Here is a 17129-nt window from a genome sequence, read left to right on the forward strand (position 1 = left end):
CAACGATTTATCCAACTAAATTTGTTTAATTACAAAATCTCTTTTACAATGTACATTTTAATACATAACATTGTGTACTTTGGGAATAACTAAAATCCAAATATTTTCTTACAAAACTCCCATCGAAGTCATTGTCTGTATGTTTATGTACATCACGCGGTGTACAATACATAATTGTTGAATGCCTTTTTTATCAGAAAAATAAATCATACCTACCTTGAGTAGTGTAGGCGGATTCACAACACGCAGATTGAATTTTCGAAACTTTTTAAGGTATTAAGGCGTTAAAGCTGCTTCTTGAATTTCTAATTAAAAAATAAGTCAGGGGATGGTGGATGATTATGACGCAAAAAGCTCTGTACAATATACGGCATCCTTTGTATACTATTTTTAATACAATAAAATTCCAAGAAGGGCTTTTGTTGGCATTAATAAAAAGAAATTAAATTACACTATTTCTTATGCATCTTTTATTTCTCTTTTTTTTGGTAATACTTTTTTTATTTCTGTAATTTTTACATGTAATATGAACAATAAGTTAGTTATACTTAAAGATAAATTTAATTATAAATATATTACATTTACTATTCTTATTGTAATGTAATGTAATTTTATTTACAAAGTGTCGAACCTACGAGCAATAATTTAACGATTTTTTTTTTAAATTATTATTTAACCTATAATTAAGTTTCCTTTTTGCCCAATTATTTTATCCTTTTCCTTTTATATTTTGCATTTGAAGAAAGTTCAATTAGATGATGAGAATTTTCTCGTATGCAAGTGTCTGTTTTCTCTAACCACCGTAAAGCGAAATAGCTCAGTTTCTTTTTTATTTCACAGCGTACATTCCAGGTAAATAGAACTAAAAAGATATCTAATATTAAAGTCATTAATTAGTTGATATTCCACAGCGGATATGTACGCGAATCTCCTACACAATGAAAAATGTCTTTATCACTATTCTCGTTTACATAGAACGTTCTGGGGTCTAGAATGCTCATTCTTTCTCGTAGAATTTGAATAGATTAGAAAAAAAATTAAAAAAAGGATTTGATTTGTAGGGAATCTCGTGTATTTTTAACATTTTCAATTTGACTTTGTCAAGCATCCAAGAATTAAAATTTTGATTATTAACATTATAGGAAAATTTTTAAAGGTTTTTCATTTCAAATTCTTTTAAAGAATTTGAATAAAACCAAATAGAAAGTCAATCATAACGCGTCCAGTTATAAGGGTTGGTGTCCCACAACGTGTAGAAGTTTGTTTATGCGTTGTAATGCGATTTGTGAGTCGAATTAGAAGATAAATTTGATTTTTTTGTAAAATTCGGCAATTTGATGGATAAAAATGGTCATATCTCTGGTTCTATAAGACCTACAGAAATTTCTTGACTAGTTTTGGAAAGATATTAAAACAGGCTATAAATTGACATAAATTTCAATAATTTTCAAGGTTACCTCCAGAACACAAAATGGTGGATTTTTGTTTTACCAAAACAGTTTTTGGCATTTTTTGTCCCGAAGAAATGGTTTTAGAGGTTTCTGATGTTCTAGAAAGTTGTAGAGAATTGCAAAACCTTTAATTTGATACTAAGATGGGCAAAATCGGTCAAGCCGTTCAGGAGATATGACTCTTAGAACTTTTCAAATTCAAGAATTTTTCAAATGGCTATATCTTCTAAACGGCGACATAGATTTTCTTCATTTTCGGACTGGTGAAAGATATTGAGTCAGGCTACAACATATCAAAATTTAAAGGAAAACGATAACAGATGTTCGGAGATATTGCCCCTTAAAGTTAGGCAATTTTTGTTTTTGTTTTTAGCGCCTCTTGCGGGTGTTTTTGAAACTTTAAATGTTCTAAACAGTTATAGGGCTACTCAATACCTTTCATTTGATACCAAGATGGTCAAAATCGGTCAAGCCGTTCTCGAGTTATATCGAAAAAACACTTTTTGCTTTAGAACGCCATATTTGCTAAACGGCTTGACCGATTGTCACGTATGAATTATTGATGGAAACGTCTCACTGAGCTCTACAACATACTATAATTTTAGACCTCTAGCTACAAGGGAACCTGTAGACGATGTTTCAAAATGGCGGACGTCGGCCATCTTGGATTTTTAAAATGCGAAAAAATGAAATTTTTCACCCACATTTCTATAGAAAACTTCAAATCCGAAGTCTCTATCTCTTGCCGTTCTCGAGTTATAAGACAAAATGACGACCACCGGCAGGATAACCGGCAGGATAACCGGCAGGACAACCGGCAGGCCGGCCGGATCAAAAATTTTCCACCACCATTTTCGAAATGTGGGATGTCTAAAACGTGCTCATACCAAGTTTGAGCCCGAACTGAGGGGGTCGATTTTTCCGACGATTACAATACTTGGTGTTGGCCACGAAGTGGAACACCAACTAATATTTTCTGAGCCATTAATACAACCAATCTAACTTTAAATACCTTTCCTTTTAATGCTGTAATGGCTGGAAGTTAGAGCTGTTAGTATGTAGGTATGTCCTTAACGTGGAATTTCCTCCAGTTCAATATCTTGAAAGGTTAGATCAGCTTAACCCATCCTCACTCTTTGTATGATATATCATACGCAAAATTGGTAATTTTTGATTAATTTATATGACGCGAATTCGCAAAAATTACCTTCCGGGTTAGTGTTTTCCACTTTTATAAACCCTTAACTCTTTATATTAATTTTCTTGGGTGTCAAAAACATAAAATAATGTTATTTTTTGACAAAAATTTAAGTGTATCCAATTGCAAAGTTGTCCGGGAACCGAAATGTGTGTATTTTAAGTGACAGTTCACTTTTTCTCTGCAATATTTTGTGGAAAATCTCTTATTTATTAATAAAACTTTGTGAATTAACCAAAATATCCGTCTCCGGCCGCAAATTATTCAATATTTTACGTAATAAACATCTGCGTATGATATATCATACGTTGGTTGAATTGAGATACTTTTTAGGTTATAGTGCGAGTTTATTTTTGTGAGGGAAGATCTAAGGATTTGGGAATAAAAATATAGATTGCAGTGAAAAGGAATGCCAGGAAGTGCTAAATCAGATACATCGTAAGTATTAAGAAGTATCTAATACCAGGAAATATGAAAATTATAGGAAAAATTTTGATTTTTGTAGGTCTGAGAACGAAGAAGGATAATACATCAGGCTCTGTCCGGAGACTTGTCAGCATATTCACAAGAAGTCTCCGTCCTAGAGCAAACCATGCAACATAAGATGGTTATTTTACTTCCTGGCTACGCAACTGTTTGCGATGAGAATAACTGTGGTAATCACGACAAGTTCTGTTCCTATATTCTTAGAGCTAGAACCCTACAAGAACGCGGTAAGTTGATTGTGAAACCCAAGGATTGGACTTGTAATGGATCAATTAATTAATTCTGGTCCAAAATCTAGCCAGAATACTTAATTTCAACATAAATTATGTATTTTATGCATTTAAATAAATTAAATTTTCTGTGTCAACACTGAGAAAAAATTAGACTTTTTCATCCCCCTTTCGTTAAACGTATGATATATCATACGGTGTCTACCGACGCCCCCATGGGGGCTAAATTTTTTTTTTTTCAGGAATTATATTTCTTATAGGCTTATAAGTCAAATTCTAGGAAATGAAGGTCCTAGGTACGGCAGATCTATGACCTCGTTAGCATGGGTTAAAAATTTTCTACATTTTTTTTAACATTCTAATAAGAAAAATTAACAACAACAAACAATTTTCAATGGATGTTTGGATATATTGAAGTTTTTATCAGGGCTTTTATAGCCAATTAAAACTAATTTGATAGTTTAAGCCAATTTAACAACAAAAATTTATGGATAAAGGATATTTTTCTAGATTAACAGAACATTGTGTTGGCACAATAATGTGGCTCTATATCAGGAATTTTTGCATCTATAAAGTATTTGAAAATTCTGTCTTAATAAACTAAAAATTCTAGATCTCAAATTATTTTTGTAGCCTCTCTTGGTAGATTCTGATCCGGTTTTGATAGATCTGATCACAGCTAGAAGGTACCTTATACTGCCCAAAAATAAGAAATTTCGGAAATTCAGATGATTGAACGATCCTATTGTTAAGGTTCAATTTTATAATATATAGAAAAGTTCCTTACCTCGTCGCCGCCGAAGGGCAATCGTGATCAGAAAAGTTCCTTATGTCGAGTTCCTCAATTTTTTTTGTATAGAAATTCCAGTTAGGTTTAGAACCAAAAAATATCTTCCTTTTAAATTTTTTTAACATTGCCCACATTACGGTTATTTAAGCAAAGGCCGAAATTTTAATCCCTTTAGTCGATAACTAAATAATAATCTGCTAAATCGTTTAATGGGTTTTCTTGACCCTCTAAGTTAGAATATTTAATTGCCTTGTTAAATGGTCTATTGATCGCATCGAAGAAGATGAGATATTTTACTATTAATTTGGAAAAAAAACGTTTTATTAGGCAAGCATTCCCCGTTTACATTCTTACTTTAAGACATCACTTTTCTTTCTCATTGTTTAATTTGATTTTTTTTCACTTCAAATACCTACATCTTACATAAAAAATAATGTATGTAGTTTTATTCATATATTTTTTTATTCAGGATTTAATCCTATTATTTTTTAGTATTGATTAAAATGGTTTGTTTTTGTTCAATTGACCTTTTTTTCGCAATATGTCATGAAAGATATGAACTTGTTACGGATTGATTTTCATTATTTTTTGTGTTATATTTTATTATACACTAAAATTAAAATATGTATTCGTTTTGTATCGTTCTGTATGCATCATAATATCGCATGTTTTAGGAAAATTTTTCATTAAGTTCTTACGATGAAAATGGGGGGGAAAGACAATCTTTACACAGTGAAAACTTTTTGATCACAATAGGGGGATGTTTTTACCTTTTATGGAAAAATATATATTTAGTTTTCGCACGCTCTGGTGTATTTTTCTCAAGTTTTTCTTTTTCAGAATTTTTCTCACAACACTCTGTTCATTGTAGGTGCTATATAACAACACCCAATGCAAAAAAAAAACTGATCTCTCACAGGTTTTACACGGGAAGTAAACACGGGAGTAAAATTATGTGGGAAAAATATGTAGGTATAGTGGGAGTGAAAGAAATACTGTCTCTCATTGTCGTCATCTTCCATGCGATGTCCTATTTATTTTTATTATAACAAAGTGTCAGAAAAATTTACCCCTAATGATTTCACTTAATAAATGGGGGGTGAATACTTCTCATTCTTTTCTGTGTGATTTGGCGCCAGCTATTAGGGCGAGCTTCACTGATGTTGTCAGCTCTGCAGGATTCTCAATGATGTGAAGGTAGTTGTGACGGAAAATAAAGAACTAGCAGCATACATCCAAAGAGTTGTCATGAGCAAGAATGTTGTGTTCGATATCATCATTTGTGGCAAATTGGCACTGGAATTGCCTCTCCCTCTTGCCGCCTCTGCAAGTCCTGAAGGTATATCGTGTATCGATTCAAATTTTATGTATTAATTTAAAGAGAAAGATTCCTATCATATCTTATTTGTGAACATATGTATCATAACATAGCTGATATCTCATTTTATTTAATAATCAATATTCTATAAGGTGAAAGAAATTAAATTAGTTTAGTTTCTTTATACAAAAAGAATTTATTTAAGTTTTTTTAAAATATTTTTTTAGAATAAAAAGATAATTGAATACCTAATGGAAGAAAATTATTTCCTTATTTGTTTTTTTTTTTTATATTTTTTAATTGTCCAAATAAGTGGTATAGTCAGAGAATTAAGGAATTTGGCTGTTTAAACATTTCGGAAGCTCAAGCAATTCACATTTTCTCTTCTAAGATTAAAAAAAACTATTTCTGAGTAAAAAAAATACATTTTTTGTAAAAAGAGATGAATTTTTAAACGCTATCAGAAAACGTCAATCGTTAGAAATGTACATAAATAAAACTAGAATAAACGTCAAACACTACAGTAATCGTAAAACGTTAGAAAAATGTCAATTTTTAAAAAAAGAAATACGCGTTAAAAAAATGTCATACGTTTGAAAAAAACGTAAAATCTCAGCATAATGTCAATAAAAAGGGTAAAATATTTGAGAATAAATGTAAAATGCTAAAATACATGTCACACGTTAGAAAGGAAACGATATACGTTAGATTTTTAAAAACAAATTGCAACAAACTGATAATTTTCTTCATTTTTACTGTCCTTTTAAATATCCAAAAAAAACCCTTCCAATGAATAGATAAATAATATAATTTTCTGACTACTCCCCCTGACCCAAAAATTAATGTTCTCCTTTGAAAAATAAATCATTCGCTCTCATTTTCCTTCACATTCATTTCTTAATTGATTTTCTTTCCTTTTGCAATTAAATAAACATAAAGGAGAAGGATTATATAAATACCTCCAATGAAATTTGCTTGCTCATCTTCAGAGGCAACACTTCCAGGATGGATTTTAATTTCTGTTAAAGAATGAAATAGAGCAAAGTATTAACCTGCTGGCCGCCAAGACCTTGGAGCTTCCTTAGAGCGCCAAGGTGGGGTCGTTGAACGACCCCAAGAAGGAAGTCGATTTTCTCATAAACTATAAAACCGGGAACTGTCGGGTTACTACCTTTAGACTCCTTATATAGTCCTCTTGCCCTTTGCATCACAAATTCGCCACCCGGAAACACGCAGAAGAAGATATTAGAGAAAAGCATTTTTCACTAATTTTTCACACTTTCTTCGTGAGAAATTTGCCACGAAGTTGACCGCAACTGCTATTTTTTTTCACTACTTCCCCACATTCCCCTCACTTCCCGCACCCTGATAAATGGCAATATTTCTCGAATATTCTTTATTGTTTTGCAAATTTACATGCTTCTAATTATGTTTTATGTTGTTTATGTTACTTATTCGCGATAATTCTGACACTGAGATGGTAAAGTGAGAAAGTAAACACAACCCTTCAACCCCCTTCAACCATATGATTTATGATGTGACTAACTTCATTCTGAGAAATTTTCCGCAGCATGGCCGTTACACCAATTTTTGAATTCCCTTCTTCGACATTTTCCTTAATAACTTTTCTTGTGGTGGACGGATTGAGCTGAAATTTTTACACAACCTCCTCAGATAACCAAAGAACTTATTTCCAAAAGATGGGAACGCTAACTTTTATATTTATTAAGTTATAGCACGAAATATAGGGCTGGGGTCGTTCAACGACCCCGCTTGGCGGCCTAGAGGTTAATGCTTGAAATTAATGAAATTATGCAAAGTCAAAGGGGAATTTGTGTAATTATTGTATCGATAAAAGGGGTCATTTATATTGGGAAAAATCAGTGATTAAAATTAGGAAAATCTTCATTTAGCATACCGTAAAGACGAAGGGTGCCTTCTGCACGTCCAAGAGAATTTGTGCTAACGCAATGATACGTCCCAACATCCGTATGTGAAAATGCACGAACAACAAGTCTCATAACACCACGATATCCTGATCGTTGTTCAGTTATACCATATTTTGGACTAAAATTTGTTCGAAAAAAAAAGAGAGAGAGAACTTTAAGTAAATAAATATTTGCAAAAAGGTACCAAAAATAGAGAAAAAAAAGAATTCCTTTAAATAAATTTAGATGTCTTGCAATTTTTCGTTAAAGGTACAATATACTGTGAAAGTGTGGCGTGTGTGTGGTTTTTCATTGCAAGGTGAATGCAATTGCATGTTTGAAATATATTTACAACATATAGAAACTATGTATGGAAGCCCTGGAGGCGTCTAGTAAATCAGTCGAGTTTTACCAACTTGCAGGAAAACACACACACATATGGATATGGTGACACTATTTCGATTTGCATTTTTATGACTCTCAGACTATATAACAAACTTACCCATCTAGAAGCATCTCTGGTCTGGGTTGACCCGATTCCAAACTCGTGGTACTCCCGGTAAAACCATTGGGTGGCATACGGCCACCCTTCAGCCAGTATGACACAGGAGCCGGTGATGCTTCGACCTGACACTCCAGTTGGACGTCAGATCCCAATGGAGCACCTAATAATTGACTTGGGGCTCGAACTGATGGTGCAACTAATTGGTAAATGGAATGAAACACAAAAAAAATTACCAAAACTATCCCCCTAAATAGGCAATAAAGTAAAAAAAAGACAGAGAGAGAAATTACACAAATATCCCAAGAATCTCTATGTACTTACAGTGAACGCTTAATGAAACCCTCTTAGATACTGCGGGGGGAACATCATTTGAGGCAATGCAGAAATAAGCACCCATTTGCCGTCGTTCCAATCGAGATAGTTTCAGAGATGTTCCATTATATGAATCAGCTAGAATATTATATACGTGCAGAAATGTTATATATTTTTATGAAACTTTTTTTTTTTTTGCAACAAAAGATTCTTTTTTTCTTACCTTTGCTGACTTCACGACTTCCAGCCTTTCTTATAAGAATCATTTCTCCATCTTCCCTTCTCCACGTGACTCTTGGGATTGGATTTCCCGTAGCTCGACATGTTAATGATGCATCTTCTCCCTCTTGTACAGCAATATCCGCTGATGACTCTTCGTTGATAATATCCGGAGGCACTGTCAAAACAAAGTATATATATTAATTACCTCTAATGTACATAGATATGTACTTTATGTACATATTAATTGATTGAAAACAAGCAAAACTGAATTGTGGAAGGAATAATAAGGAACAATCAATTAAAATTAGGTCAAACTACGCTCAATATATGCTCAAATCTTAAATTATTCGTTTATAATCTGTAAATTAAATTTAAGAAAAATCCATTAATAGTTGGAGCTCAATATTGAGTCACATAGTTATGGTGAATTATTAAACTACAAATTTTGACCTGTAGTTGATCAATTATTTATCAATAAATGTTTAATTGATGACTTTTCTGATCTGACTTAACTGAATTTTCAATCTTTGGTCAATTTGATTGACTCAATCATCTTGTTATGGTCAGTCAGTTGCTTACTGAATCCATGTCAAAATTTAACAAACTCAATATTGAGGCCATATACGACCACAAAGATAGTCGTTCATTGACAATTTTATTTAAAGTTTGAGAAAACCTATGTCAATAAATTGATCTATGAATAAATTATTAGATCTGACTGAACTATAATTTTTTTTTTAAATTATTATCAACCTTTGAGGAATCCTGAAGTGGATGCTACTTTGATCAATTTAATTAACTTAATCACAAATGAGCTTTAATTCGTTTAATCATTTGTTTATAGGACTGTTATAATGACTAACATTTTCTTAAATCGAGATCGCTCAAACATTTCCCCATATTGTGATCATTTATTGTCAACAAATTGGCTCAGTTTTCGGTCAAATTTCGCTCAATCTTGCTATCTAAACAGAGTTATTTCATTTTCATAAAACCAGAGTTTTCTCAAATTGTTTCCCATCTTGAAGTACCAAACATACAATATGCATTATACCATATTTTTTGTTGTTGTAAAATGAATAAAAGAAATGTGTCTGTTGAATGAAAAAAAAAAGTCTCCACATGAATTGAATTCAATAAATGAATTGAATATACCACGACAACACTCCGATAAAGTACTATAGACGGATGAAATTCTTTTATTATCGATTAGGATTTTCAATTTCGTTCCGCCGCAGTTGCTGATCCTCTGACTCCTCACTCTTCGTCAATTCAAACATGCACAAGAGTGTGTGAGTGCTAAGAGGTAATGGGAATAGGGTATAAAAATTCGGAAATTGTACCACGTTTTCACTCTCAGAGCCGTTGAATTTACTCCTCTCTCACCAGATTCGTCCTCCCCCGCACTTTTTGCCATTCCATCAACTCGATTTGGTCCCAAACACACAAAAAGTGTTTAACTGTTGGCAAAAAACGCTTCAAAACTCGTTCAACTGATGATGCCCGTCCCAAGTGCCACATAAAAAATGGGGGATGAGGGGGTTCCTGTTTTCACTGAAAGTATACATACTTTGGGGGGATGTGTGTATATGTATGTTGTATTGTGTGGATTGTATGTTATGTACATATATATGTTAAGGACGATGTCGCATGGGGTGAACGTGTCATTTGTGAGATGAAAGTTGAACGCTAAAGCAAAGCCGGGGAAAAGGCTAAAGGTGCTAGAAGTGGGAGTAATGAAGACTATAACCACCATAAAAGCAAATTACCTCCAACAGTGCTACCAGAAGGCTACAGGGTTCACAAATATGTGTAGCTTCCAACAAGTTCTAAGGCAGGGAAATCCATGAGAAGTTTATAAGAATGAATGAATTGACTTGAGGAAGAAAAAATTTATTTGTCGAAATAACTTTGATTTCTGGATCCATTTATCATTGCAAATGATTATGCATTTTGTTGTTTGTTTATTCAACAACGATGTGGGAATTATACTTTGGAAAATATAGAACATGTTTTGCGGTATATGTGTGGTGTAGATCCGTTTGAGCGTATTAAATGTTCAAATTTTGCAAATTAGCAAAATTACCCCTTAATTGAGCTTAATATCGCTCAATTGATTTGATCAAACATTGACCAAGCTTTGACCAAATTTCTCTCAATGGTTGATTGAAAAATTATTTAAAATAATTAAAAATACATTAAATCTAGATTAAAACATCCTTATAATTTAATTTAGAATTAAATGATAATTTTAAAAGTTCAAAGGAAAAAAAACAATACATAAATTTAAAAAATGTGAGAATTTTAACATACCTTGAACATCTATACATCCAATTTGTTTCTTCATAGGACTAGAATTTATTTGGCACATGTAACACCCTTTATCGGATTCTCGAATCTGCTTTATTCTCAATCGCCAGGTATGCATATCTTCATGAACAACACTTATGCGATTGTTATGTGTCACAACACGTCCTTGTAGCGCTAACACCGTTTGATCAGACGCTCGTAACCATCCCACCTACAATATACATAATAATGTTCAAACGGAAGATTTATAATCTCACCTTTAATACCAACATAGATTACATATAGCTATTAATACATATATTTTATGACTAACCTTATATCTACCCAAATTCTTAACAGAGCATGTTAAGAGTGCCTCTCTTCCAGCGGGAAAGGTTACATTTGCAATTGTCCCTTCAAATTCTGGTTCTGGTTCAACTCCTTGCAAGTTAGCGTCTGTAACAAAGTTGAAAGAGAAAATGCACGCATTTCATTTGGGAGATATATGCACACAGCATAGATATTACGTGGTACTTGAGTGGGGTATACAAGGGAAAAAGTTTTTATCTTATTCATTCAACCTTCCTCATCCTCTATATGTTTAAACGATTCATCCATGAAATAATAAAATGAATGAAAGAAAATTCTCACATTTGTGTGAACGGTAGGCGAAAAATGAAGAATACTTCTTCTTTTCGCTCCCTAAAGCACTTCAAGAATGTAATTTATATAATAATCAAGGAGGAAATGTAAAGAGGAAATATGTATGAAGGGATCTCTTTTCATCAGTGATAATAATAACAATTTTTCCATCTCTACTACAACACAGCTCTTGCCTCTTTTCTTCTTATGCGCTATGGGTTTTAATAAGGCAAAACGAAACGGGCTTTTGGGAGCTTTTTGGTGTTCTTTCCCTCTTTTATGGGTCGTCTTTTGGCTTTTGTGCGGTTGACTGAAAATCCCCTGGGAAATGCAATTAAATTATCGTTGAGTTACTACTATTACATATGTATGGTACATAAACAGTGGCATTTAATGCATATCTATGTAGTAAACATATTCATATCTTTTATACAAAAATAGATAAAAAGTTAGATACATTTACTGCGGTGGGACGCATTTATTGTTATTGCACCAAAAGCGAGGAGTATTGTAAAAGCTTATCCCTTTGCTCATGCGCCTAGTTATATGTAATACAAATTTATTTTCACCTGAAGCTTTGGATTAAAAAGAATTTCATTTTCTACGGAAAATTTTGTAATATTATAGGTGAAACTTATATTGAGGAGACGTAAAGATTATGTCTCAACGAGCTACCCCAAACGGGGTGAAATACTAAAAGGGACAATGTTGAAATTTACTACGTACAATTATGTATAATCCGGGTAGAAAAGTCATCTTTTGTAACATTTTATTTTCCTATGGAATAGGAACATAAAATAATTCACGTGTAATAATATTCATAATTTGTATGTTGTGAATGCTTAATTGTTTGGAAAATTCTGCATTTAACCTGTTGTATTGCGTGGCATGAATGTATTATGATTGTATATAAGTATATGAAGAAAATTGGGTAATATGAGGTAAGGTATTTAAAAGGAAATGGAGAGTAGATTTTCATGTCTTTTTGCTTTTATATTATGGGGAAGTATTATTGTCATGAGACTCAAATCTGCCATTAGTATTTATATATAGAAAATATGTCAAATAAATACATATATTGCACGGTTTATGAATAAAATTTTCCTCATTATCAATGTCTAAAATTTCAAAAGTGTCTTTCATACTGATTTTTATTCAAAAAAAAAAAAACATTCAAATTATTTTATGAATTTTATTTTTAGAAAATCAAACTTGATTATTAATCAATCCAGGATCGTTTGAAAGCTTTGGAAAAAGAAGACAGATTTTTTTTCAATTCAGTAAAATAATATAAAGGGATGATTAAATAAAAAAAAAATTATAGAAGTTTGACATTTTTTTACAAAATATATTTTGAGACGAATTAAAGAATTTTCTTGCTTTCTCGTTAAATTGTTAATTGGTTAACCGCTTAAGGACCAATAGGACGTTTTTTCACTCTTCGATTTAGTACTATGTTAATGCCTAATTTTGGATAGTTAAGTTTTATTTTTTAAGTCAAAACCAATGCAGGGCTATGTCTTTATGGTTCTTGGAGATTTTTTGAACACAAAAGGGCATCCACAAGGACTCATAGACACAAGAAGAACGAAAACCAAAAATTAAAAAATCTGAGTTTTGCCCAAAATGTCTTATTTAAGCTCCAAGAAACCACCAAAAATTATTTTTATGTCATTCCACCCGCTTATTCCTTATGGTCCTTAAAGGGTTATAGGGGCTCATTCTGTCAGAAAGATTCCCCATTTCCTTATTTGTTGTAATAGGATTGTTGGTATTTTTTGAATCATTTTATTAGAATCTTTTAAAGGGAAAAATTCTTTTTCCAAAATTTTCTAAAAATCTTTATGATTTCCTTTTTTTAAATGACAAAAGAATTATAATATTAAAAAGCTGAAATTGCTAACATTTTCGAACAATTTTCAACTTGTAAATATTATTTTTTTTAACAGAATCAACCCTAAAATCTGATATTTTTTATTTTAGAAATATTTTTTTTAATCCTCAAAATAAATACATTAATTTTTCACACTTTGATCAATTCATTCCTTATAAAGTTTCCTTAATTATTAAACCATTCCTCAAAATAAATTCCTAATAGAAAAGTCTTCCTTCTGCTACATATTCAAATTCCACCATTCAACTTTAATGATGTGATTTATAGATACCTAATTCTGGCTATATATGTACACATACGTATGTATATAACACATTGTGAATAACTGAATCTTTGGCGTGAAATGTTTGGTGCTTGTACCGAAATGTGTGTATGTACCATTTGGGTCAGACACAAATGAGATAAAATCAAGGGCTTTAATCTCACCACCACAACCACCCACCATCCTAAAAATACACAGAAAACGTGGTTTTTTGCCAGTTTACCTGGAAAATACCTTCTTCACCCACCATACACCACCACCGACAAAATTTAGGGAAATTGAATTCTTCAAATTACATCCCGTCGCCACCGACACAAAACTATTTAATCCTTAATAACAAAAAGTTGGATTACACGTACAACCTACCTATATGTAGTATGTAGGTATATAAAGCATAGATACGCATCTACATACAATGTGTGGGTATTTATGAATTTAGAATAAATGCCGGATGTGAGCTTTCAAAGGTAATCTCTTTTTTCTTTGACCTTTAAACAAGAATAAATCAAAAGTTGTTCATTTGACTCCACAGGCCTGATGAAAGAGACAAGAATCTCCGAAATACTGAGAAATAAAACAAACAGAGTAAAATCTGTTCCTTCTTCATCTAATATGTATAGTTATTTTATACATAGCCAAGCAAAAATAAAACGTGCTTGGATATGAAATAAGAAAAAGATTTTCGCCCGCATTGAAGTGAAACAACTTAAGATTCCAATACATACTTCACATTCTCTCAATGTGAGGGGGTGTACTTGTCTTTGCATATCACGAAAAAAATGCATAATATTTTCTCTATTATATTATATCAATATATATAATTTTAGATACATGAATATGTATTATGTACATACCTTGTTGACTAGATGTAGCAGATGAAGAGGCTTGAAGCTCATGCATGAGATACGCCACCGACAATGTGATCCATACCGCAAATACTCGACAAATTGTTGCCATTTTCACAAGTGAAACTGCTGAAGCTTGTATAGCACTGTTTTTCTCCCAATTTAGTACTTGCTTCGCGTTAGATGATTTTACCACCAGCTGAGTGGTGTATGAAGAACAAAGGAAATGGTCATGTCATCACCATTATTAACACTAGAGTTGACTGCAAATTTTGTCAGCAATCTGTTTGCCGTTCTTTGAGGATGACTACGTTGTTGTTGTTGAACTTTGACACGTAGTAGTTGGACACTTTTGTTCGTACTAAGCTTCCTCATATTACCACACTCGAGAGTAGTATAACGAAAAATTTATGCAGCATCACTTTAAGATTTGAAAAAAAATAAGACTTGCAGAGTATCTTCAGTGCTTGATTTGATATATTTTCTTCTTCTATTGGGGTTCTTTTGAGCACGTGCACATGTATATTTTTCTGTTCATTAATAACACCTTAAAAAACAACCAAATGAGCACTTAACACTCCATAATGTATCTAGCATTATGTGGCAGAAAAAGATTTTTTATAATGGTTAGCAAGGATGGGTAAAATTAACGCACATATACTTTCCCCAATATATCATGAGAGTTATTCTAAAATGTCCGCTTTATGATTTATTAATTATGAGGGGGAATTGAATGACTGGTATTGTTTGTTTTAATTTGACTAAGCTACCCCTCAATCAAACATTTAGCCAACGTAATTCACGTACGCCTGGGAAATTTTATATTATTTCCCACTCACACCCCCCTCGCACACGCATTTACCACAATACCGTAAAATCCGTTTACCTTGTAATGACAAGCTTAAATAAAATTTATTGCTCTTAAGCACCTGTTTTAAATCGGATTATTTGAAAAAATTGCTACACCTGGGACAGCACTCACTCGTACACAATTCCTTCTCTGAGAGCTATGTATGCAATGTTAGGTATATGTAGTATACCAAAACACTCAAGGAGAGCGAAGAACTTCATCCAGAAAAATGAAAAACTTTTCCAGCATCGATGTTGGAATACTAAATACTTACTACGGTTTATTAATATTAATTCATCAATTACGTACTACCTATAGTACTTAATGTATGTTTTTCTTTTAGGGAAAAACTTGGAGTATTTCAGTAAATTATAGTCCTGTCATTTGTTGCATTTACATACGCAAATTTACATATTTGACTAAGCCTTTAAATTTCCTTAAACCAACTTAAACCATTTAATCACATTTTAACTTTCATTGGATTTAAATATTCTCTATGTGGCGAATATAAAATATGTGGCAGATGCTTTAATGATGCTGTCTATATCACAAAAACCACTACAAGAGGAATATTATCGTTTAAAAACCTCAAAATTTGTTGGATAAAAAAAACATATAATATATTTTCTGTACGAATAAAGCTCACAGCATGAATCTATGGGAGTTTATTGTGTTATTTTAAATTGGTCACATATATTTAATATTATGTAAAAATTGCCATATATAGTGCGACCTTAATGCAGTCTCGTAAATTTTAATGATTTTTTTTATAATTTCATATACCACATAATAACACATAATTCTTAAATCTTGGCACAGTGAGATACCTATTAGCAAAGCTACTCCTAAACCTAAATATTTGCACACGATACCCCCCTGCGTGTATCGTACAAACATCTAAACTTTCTTCCTATCGTAATGATTAGCGGTGAACATTGATAAGAGCAACATATCATCAATTTTATCACATTCTTATAACACTCACGTTTGAATTTTTATTTCTCACTCAAATAACACCTTTTTCTTTAAAAAATTTAATTTTCATTAAAAAACGCAACAAAAACAATTTTCAGAGCTTTTTGTGAATGAACAGATTCATTTTTGAATTTCTCAAACACACCACATTTTGCTACTAAATCGTTCAATTTTGCGGAAATGCGGATAGTTTTTTTTCTTGCGCGAAATGTGTATATCTTATAAATTCATATGTTGTATTTTCTGTTTACGATACACAACAGATCCCCGTAACCACGTCAAGCCCGCAAAGTGTCACCACGGCGACTGCTTCTACGGAGGATTATCACAAATTTATATGAAATGAAGTGAATGTTGAGTTCTTAGAACACAAAAGTGGTGGGGGATGCAAAGAGTGAGGGAAGTTCTAAAAGAATTTTCTTTGAGTTTTCATACAAATTCCAAAGGATGCGCACAGAAGTGGGGATATGTAGTACAAATAGGTAGCAGGGATTGTACGAATTACCTCTGCGCAGAATCAAACCGAATTTTAGATTAGAACATCCCTTCCTAAAAATTGAATTTTCGTACAAGTCGATGCGTATACATAGTGTAGCATAAATATGTATATCATCACAGATATGTACATGAAATATATACAGAGTATGTACATAAAATTTTTCATATTTACATAGATACATGACATCTGACCAAGCCACAGGATTTTGCTATTTTAACTTATTTTCCCTAAATAATAATTTGGGGATAGATATACACTGCATATACCCACTTAATAGACATGTTAATAAAGCTATTAATTTTCAATGATGCTGTTCATAAAATCATGTAGGTATTTTTGAATTGTCGAATTAGAAACTAAATTCGGGAATAACATCACAGCTATGATGCTCTGCTATGCTGTTACCCCTTCCCCTTTTTTCAGGAATGGACAG

The 17129-nt window shown here is 32.3% G+C and overlaps 1 protein-coding gene across 3 annotated transcripts; it reads right to left on the reverse strand.

Annotated features, from left to right (window-relative positions):
* Positions 1-4378: 4378 nt before the first annotated feature.
* On the reverse strand, positions 4379-16505 carry LOC129796816 (lachesin). 3 transcript variants are annotated; one of them, XM_055838908.1, is made up of 10 exons: positions 16208-16505; positions 14382-14919; positions 11064-11185; positions 10754-10961; positions 8442-8615; positions 8228-8356; positions 7904-8102; positions 7392-7540; positions 6433-6492; positions 4379-5488 (listed from the first exon to the last, which is right to left on the reverse strand). In XM_055838908.1, the coding sequence occupies exons 2-10, from the start codon at positions 14482-14484 to the stop codon at positions 5322-5324; spliced, it is 1311 nt and encodes a 436-aa protein (XP_055694883.1). In that variant the 5' UTR covers positions 14485-14919; positions 16208-16505; the 3' UTR covers positions 4379-5321. The 3 variants fall into 3 exon arrangements, with proteins under 3 accessions (XP_055694883.1, XP_055694886.1, XP_055694885.1); XM_055838911.1 differs by having other exon boundaries at positions 14382-14793; positions 16208-16488; XM_055838910.1 differs by having other exon boundaries at positions 14382-16505.
* Positions 16506-17129: the final 624 nt, after the last annotated feature.

This window comes from Lutzomyia longipalpis, chromosome 1 (assembly GCF_024334085.1).
Source record: "Lutzomyia longipalpis isolate SR_M1_2022 chromosome 1, ASM2433408v1".
Taxonomy (NCBI): Eukaryota; Metazoa; Arthropoda; class Insecta; order Diptera; family Psychodidae; genus Lutzomyia; species Lutzomyia longipalpis.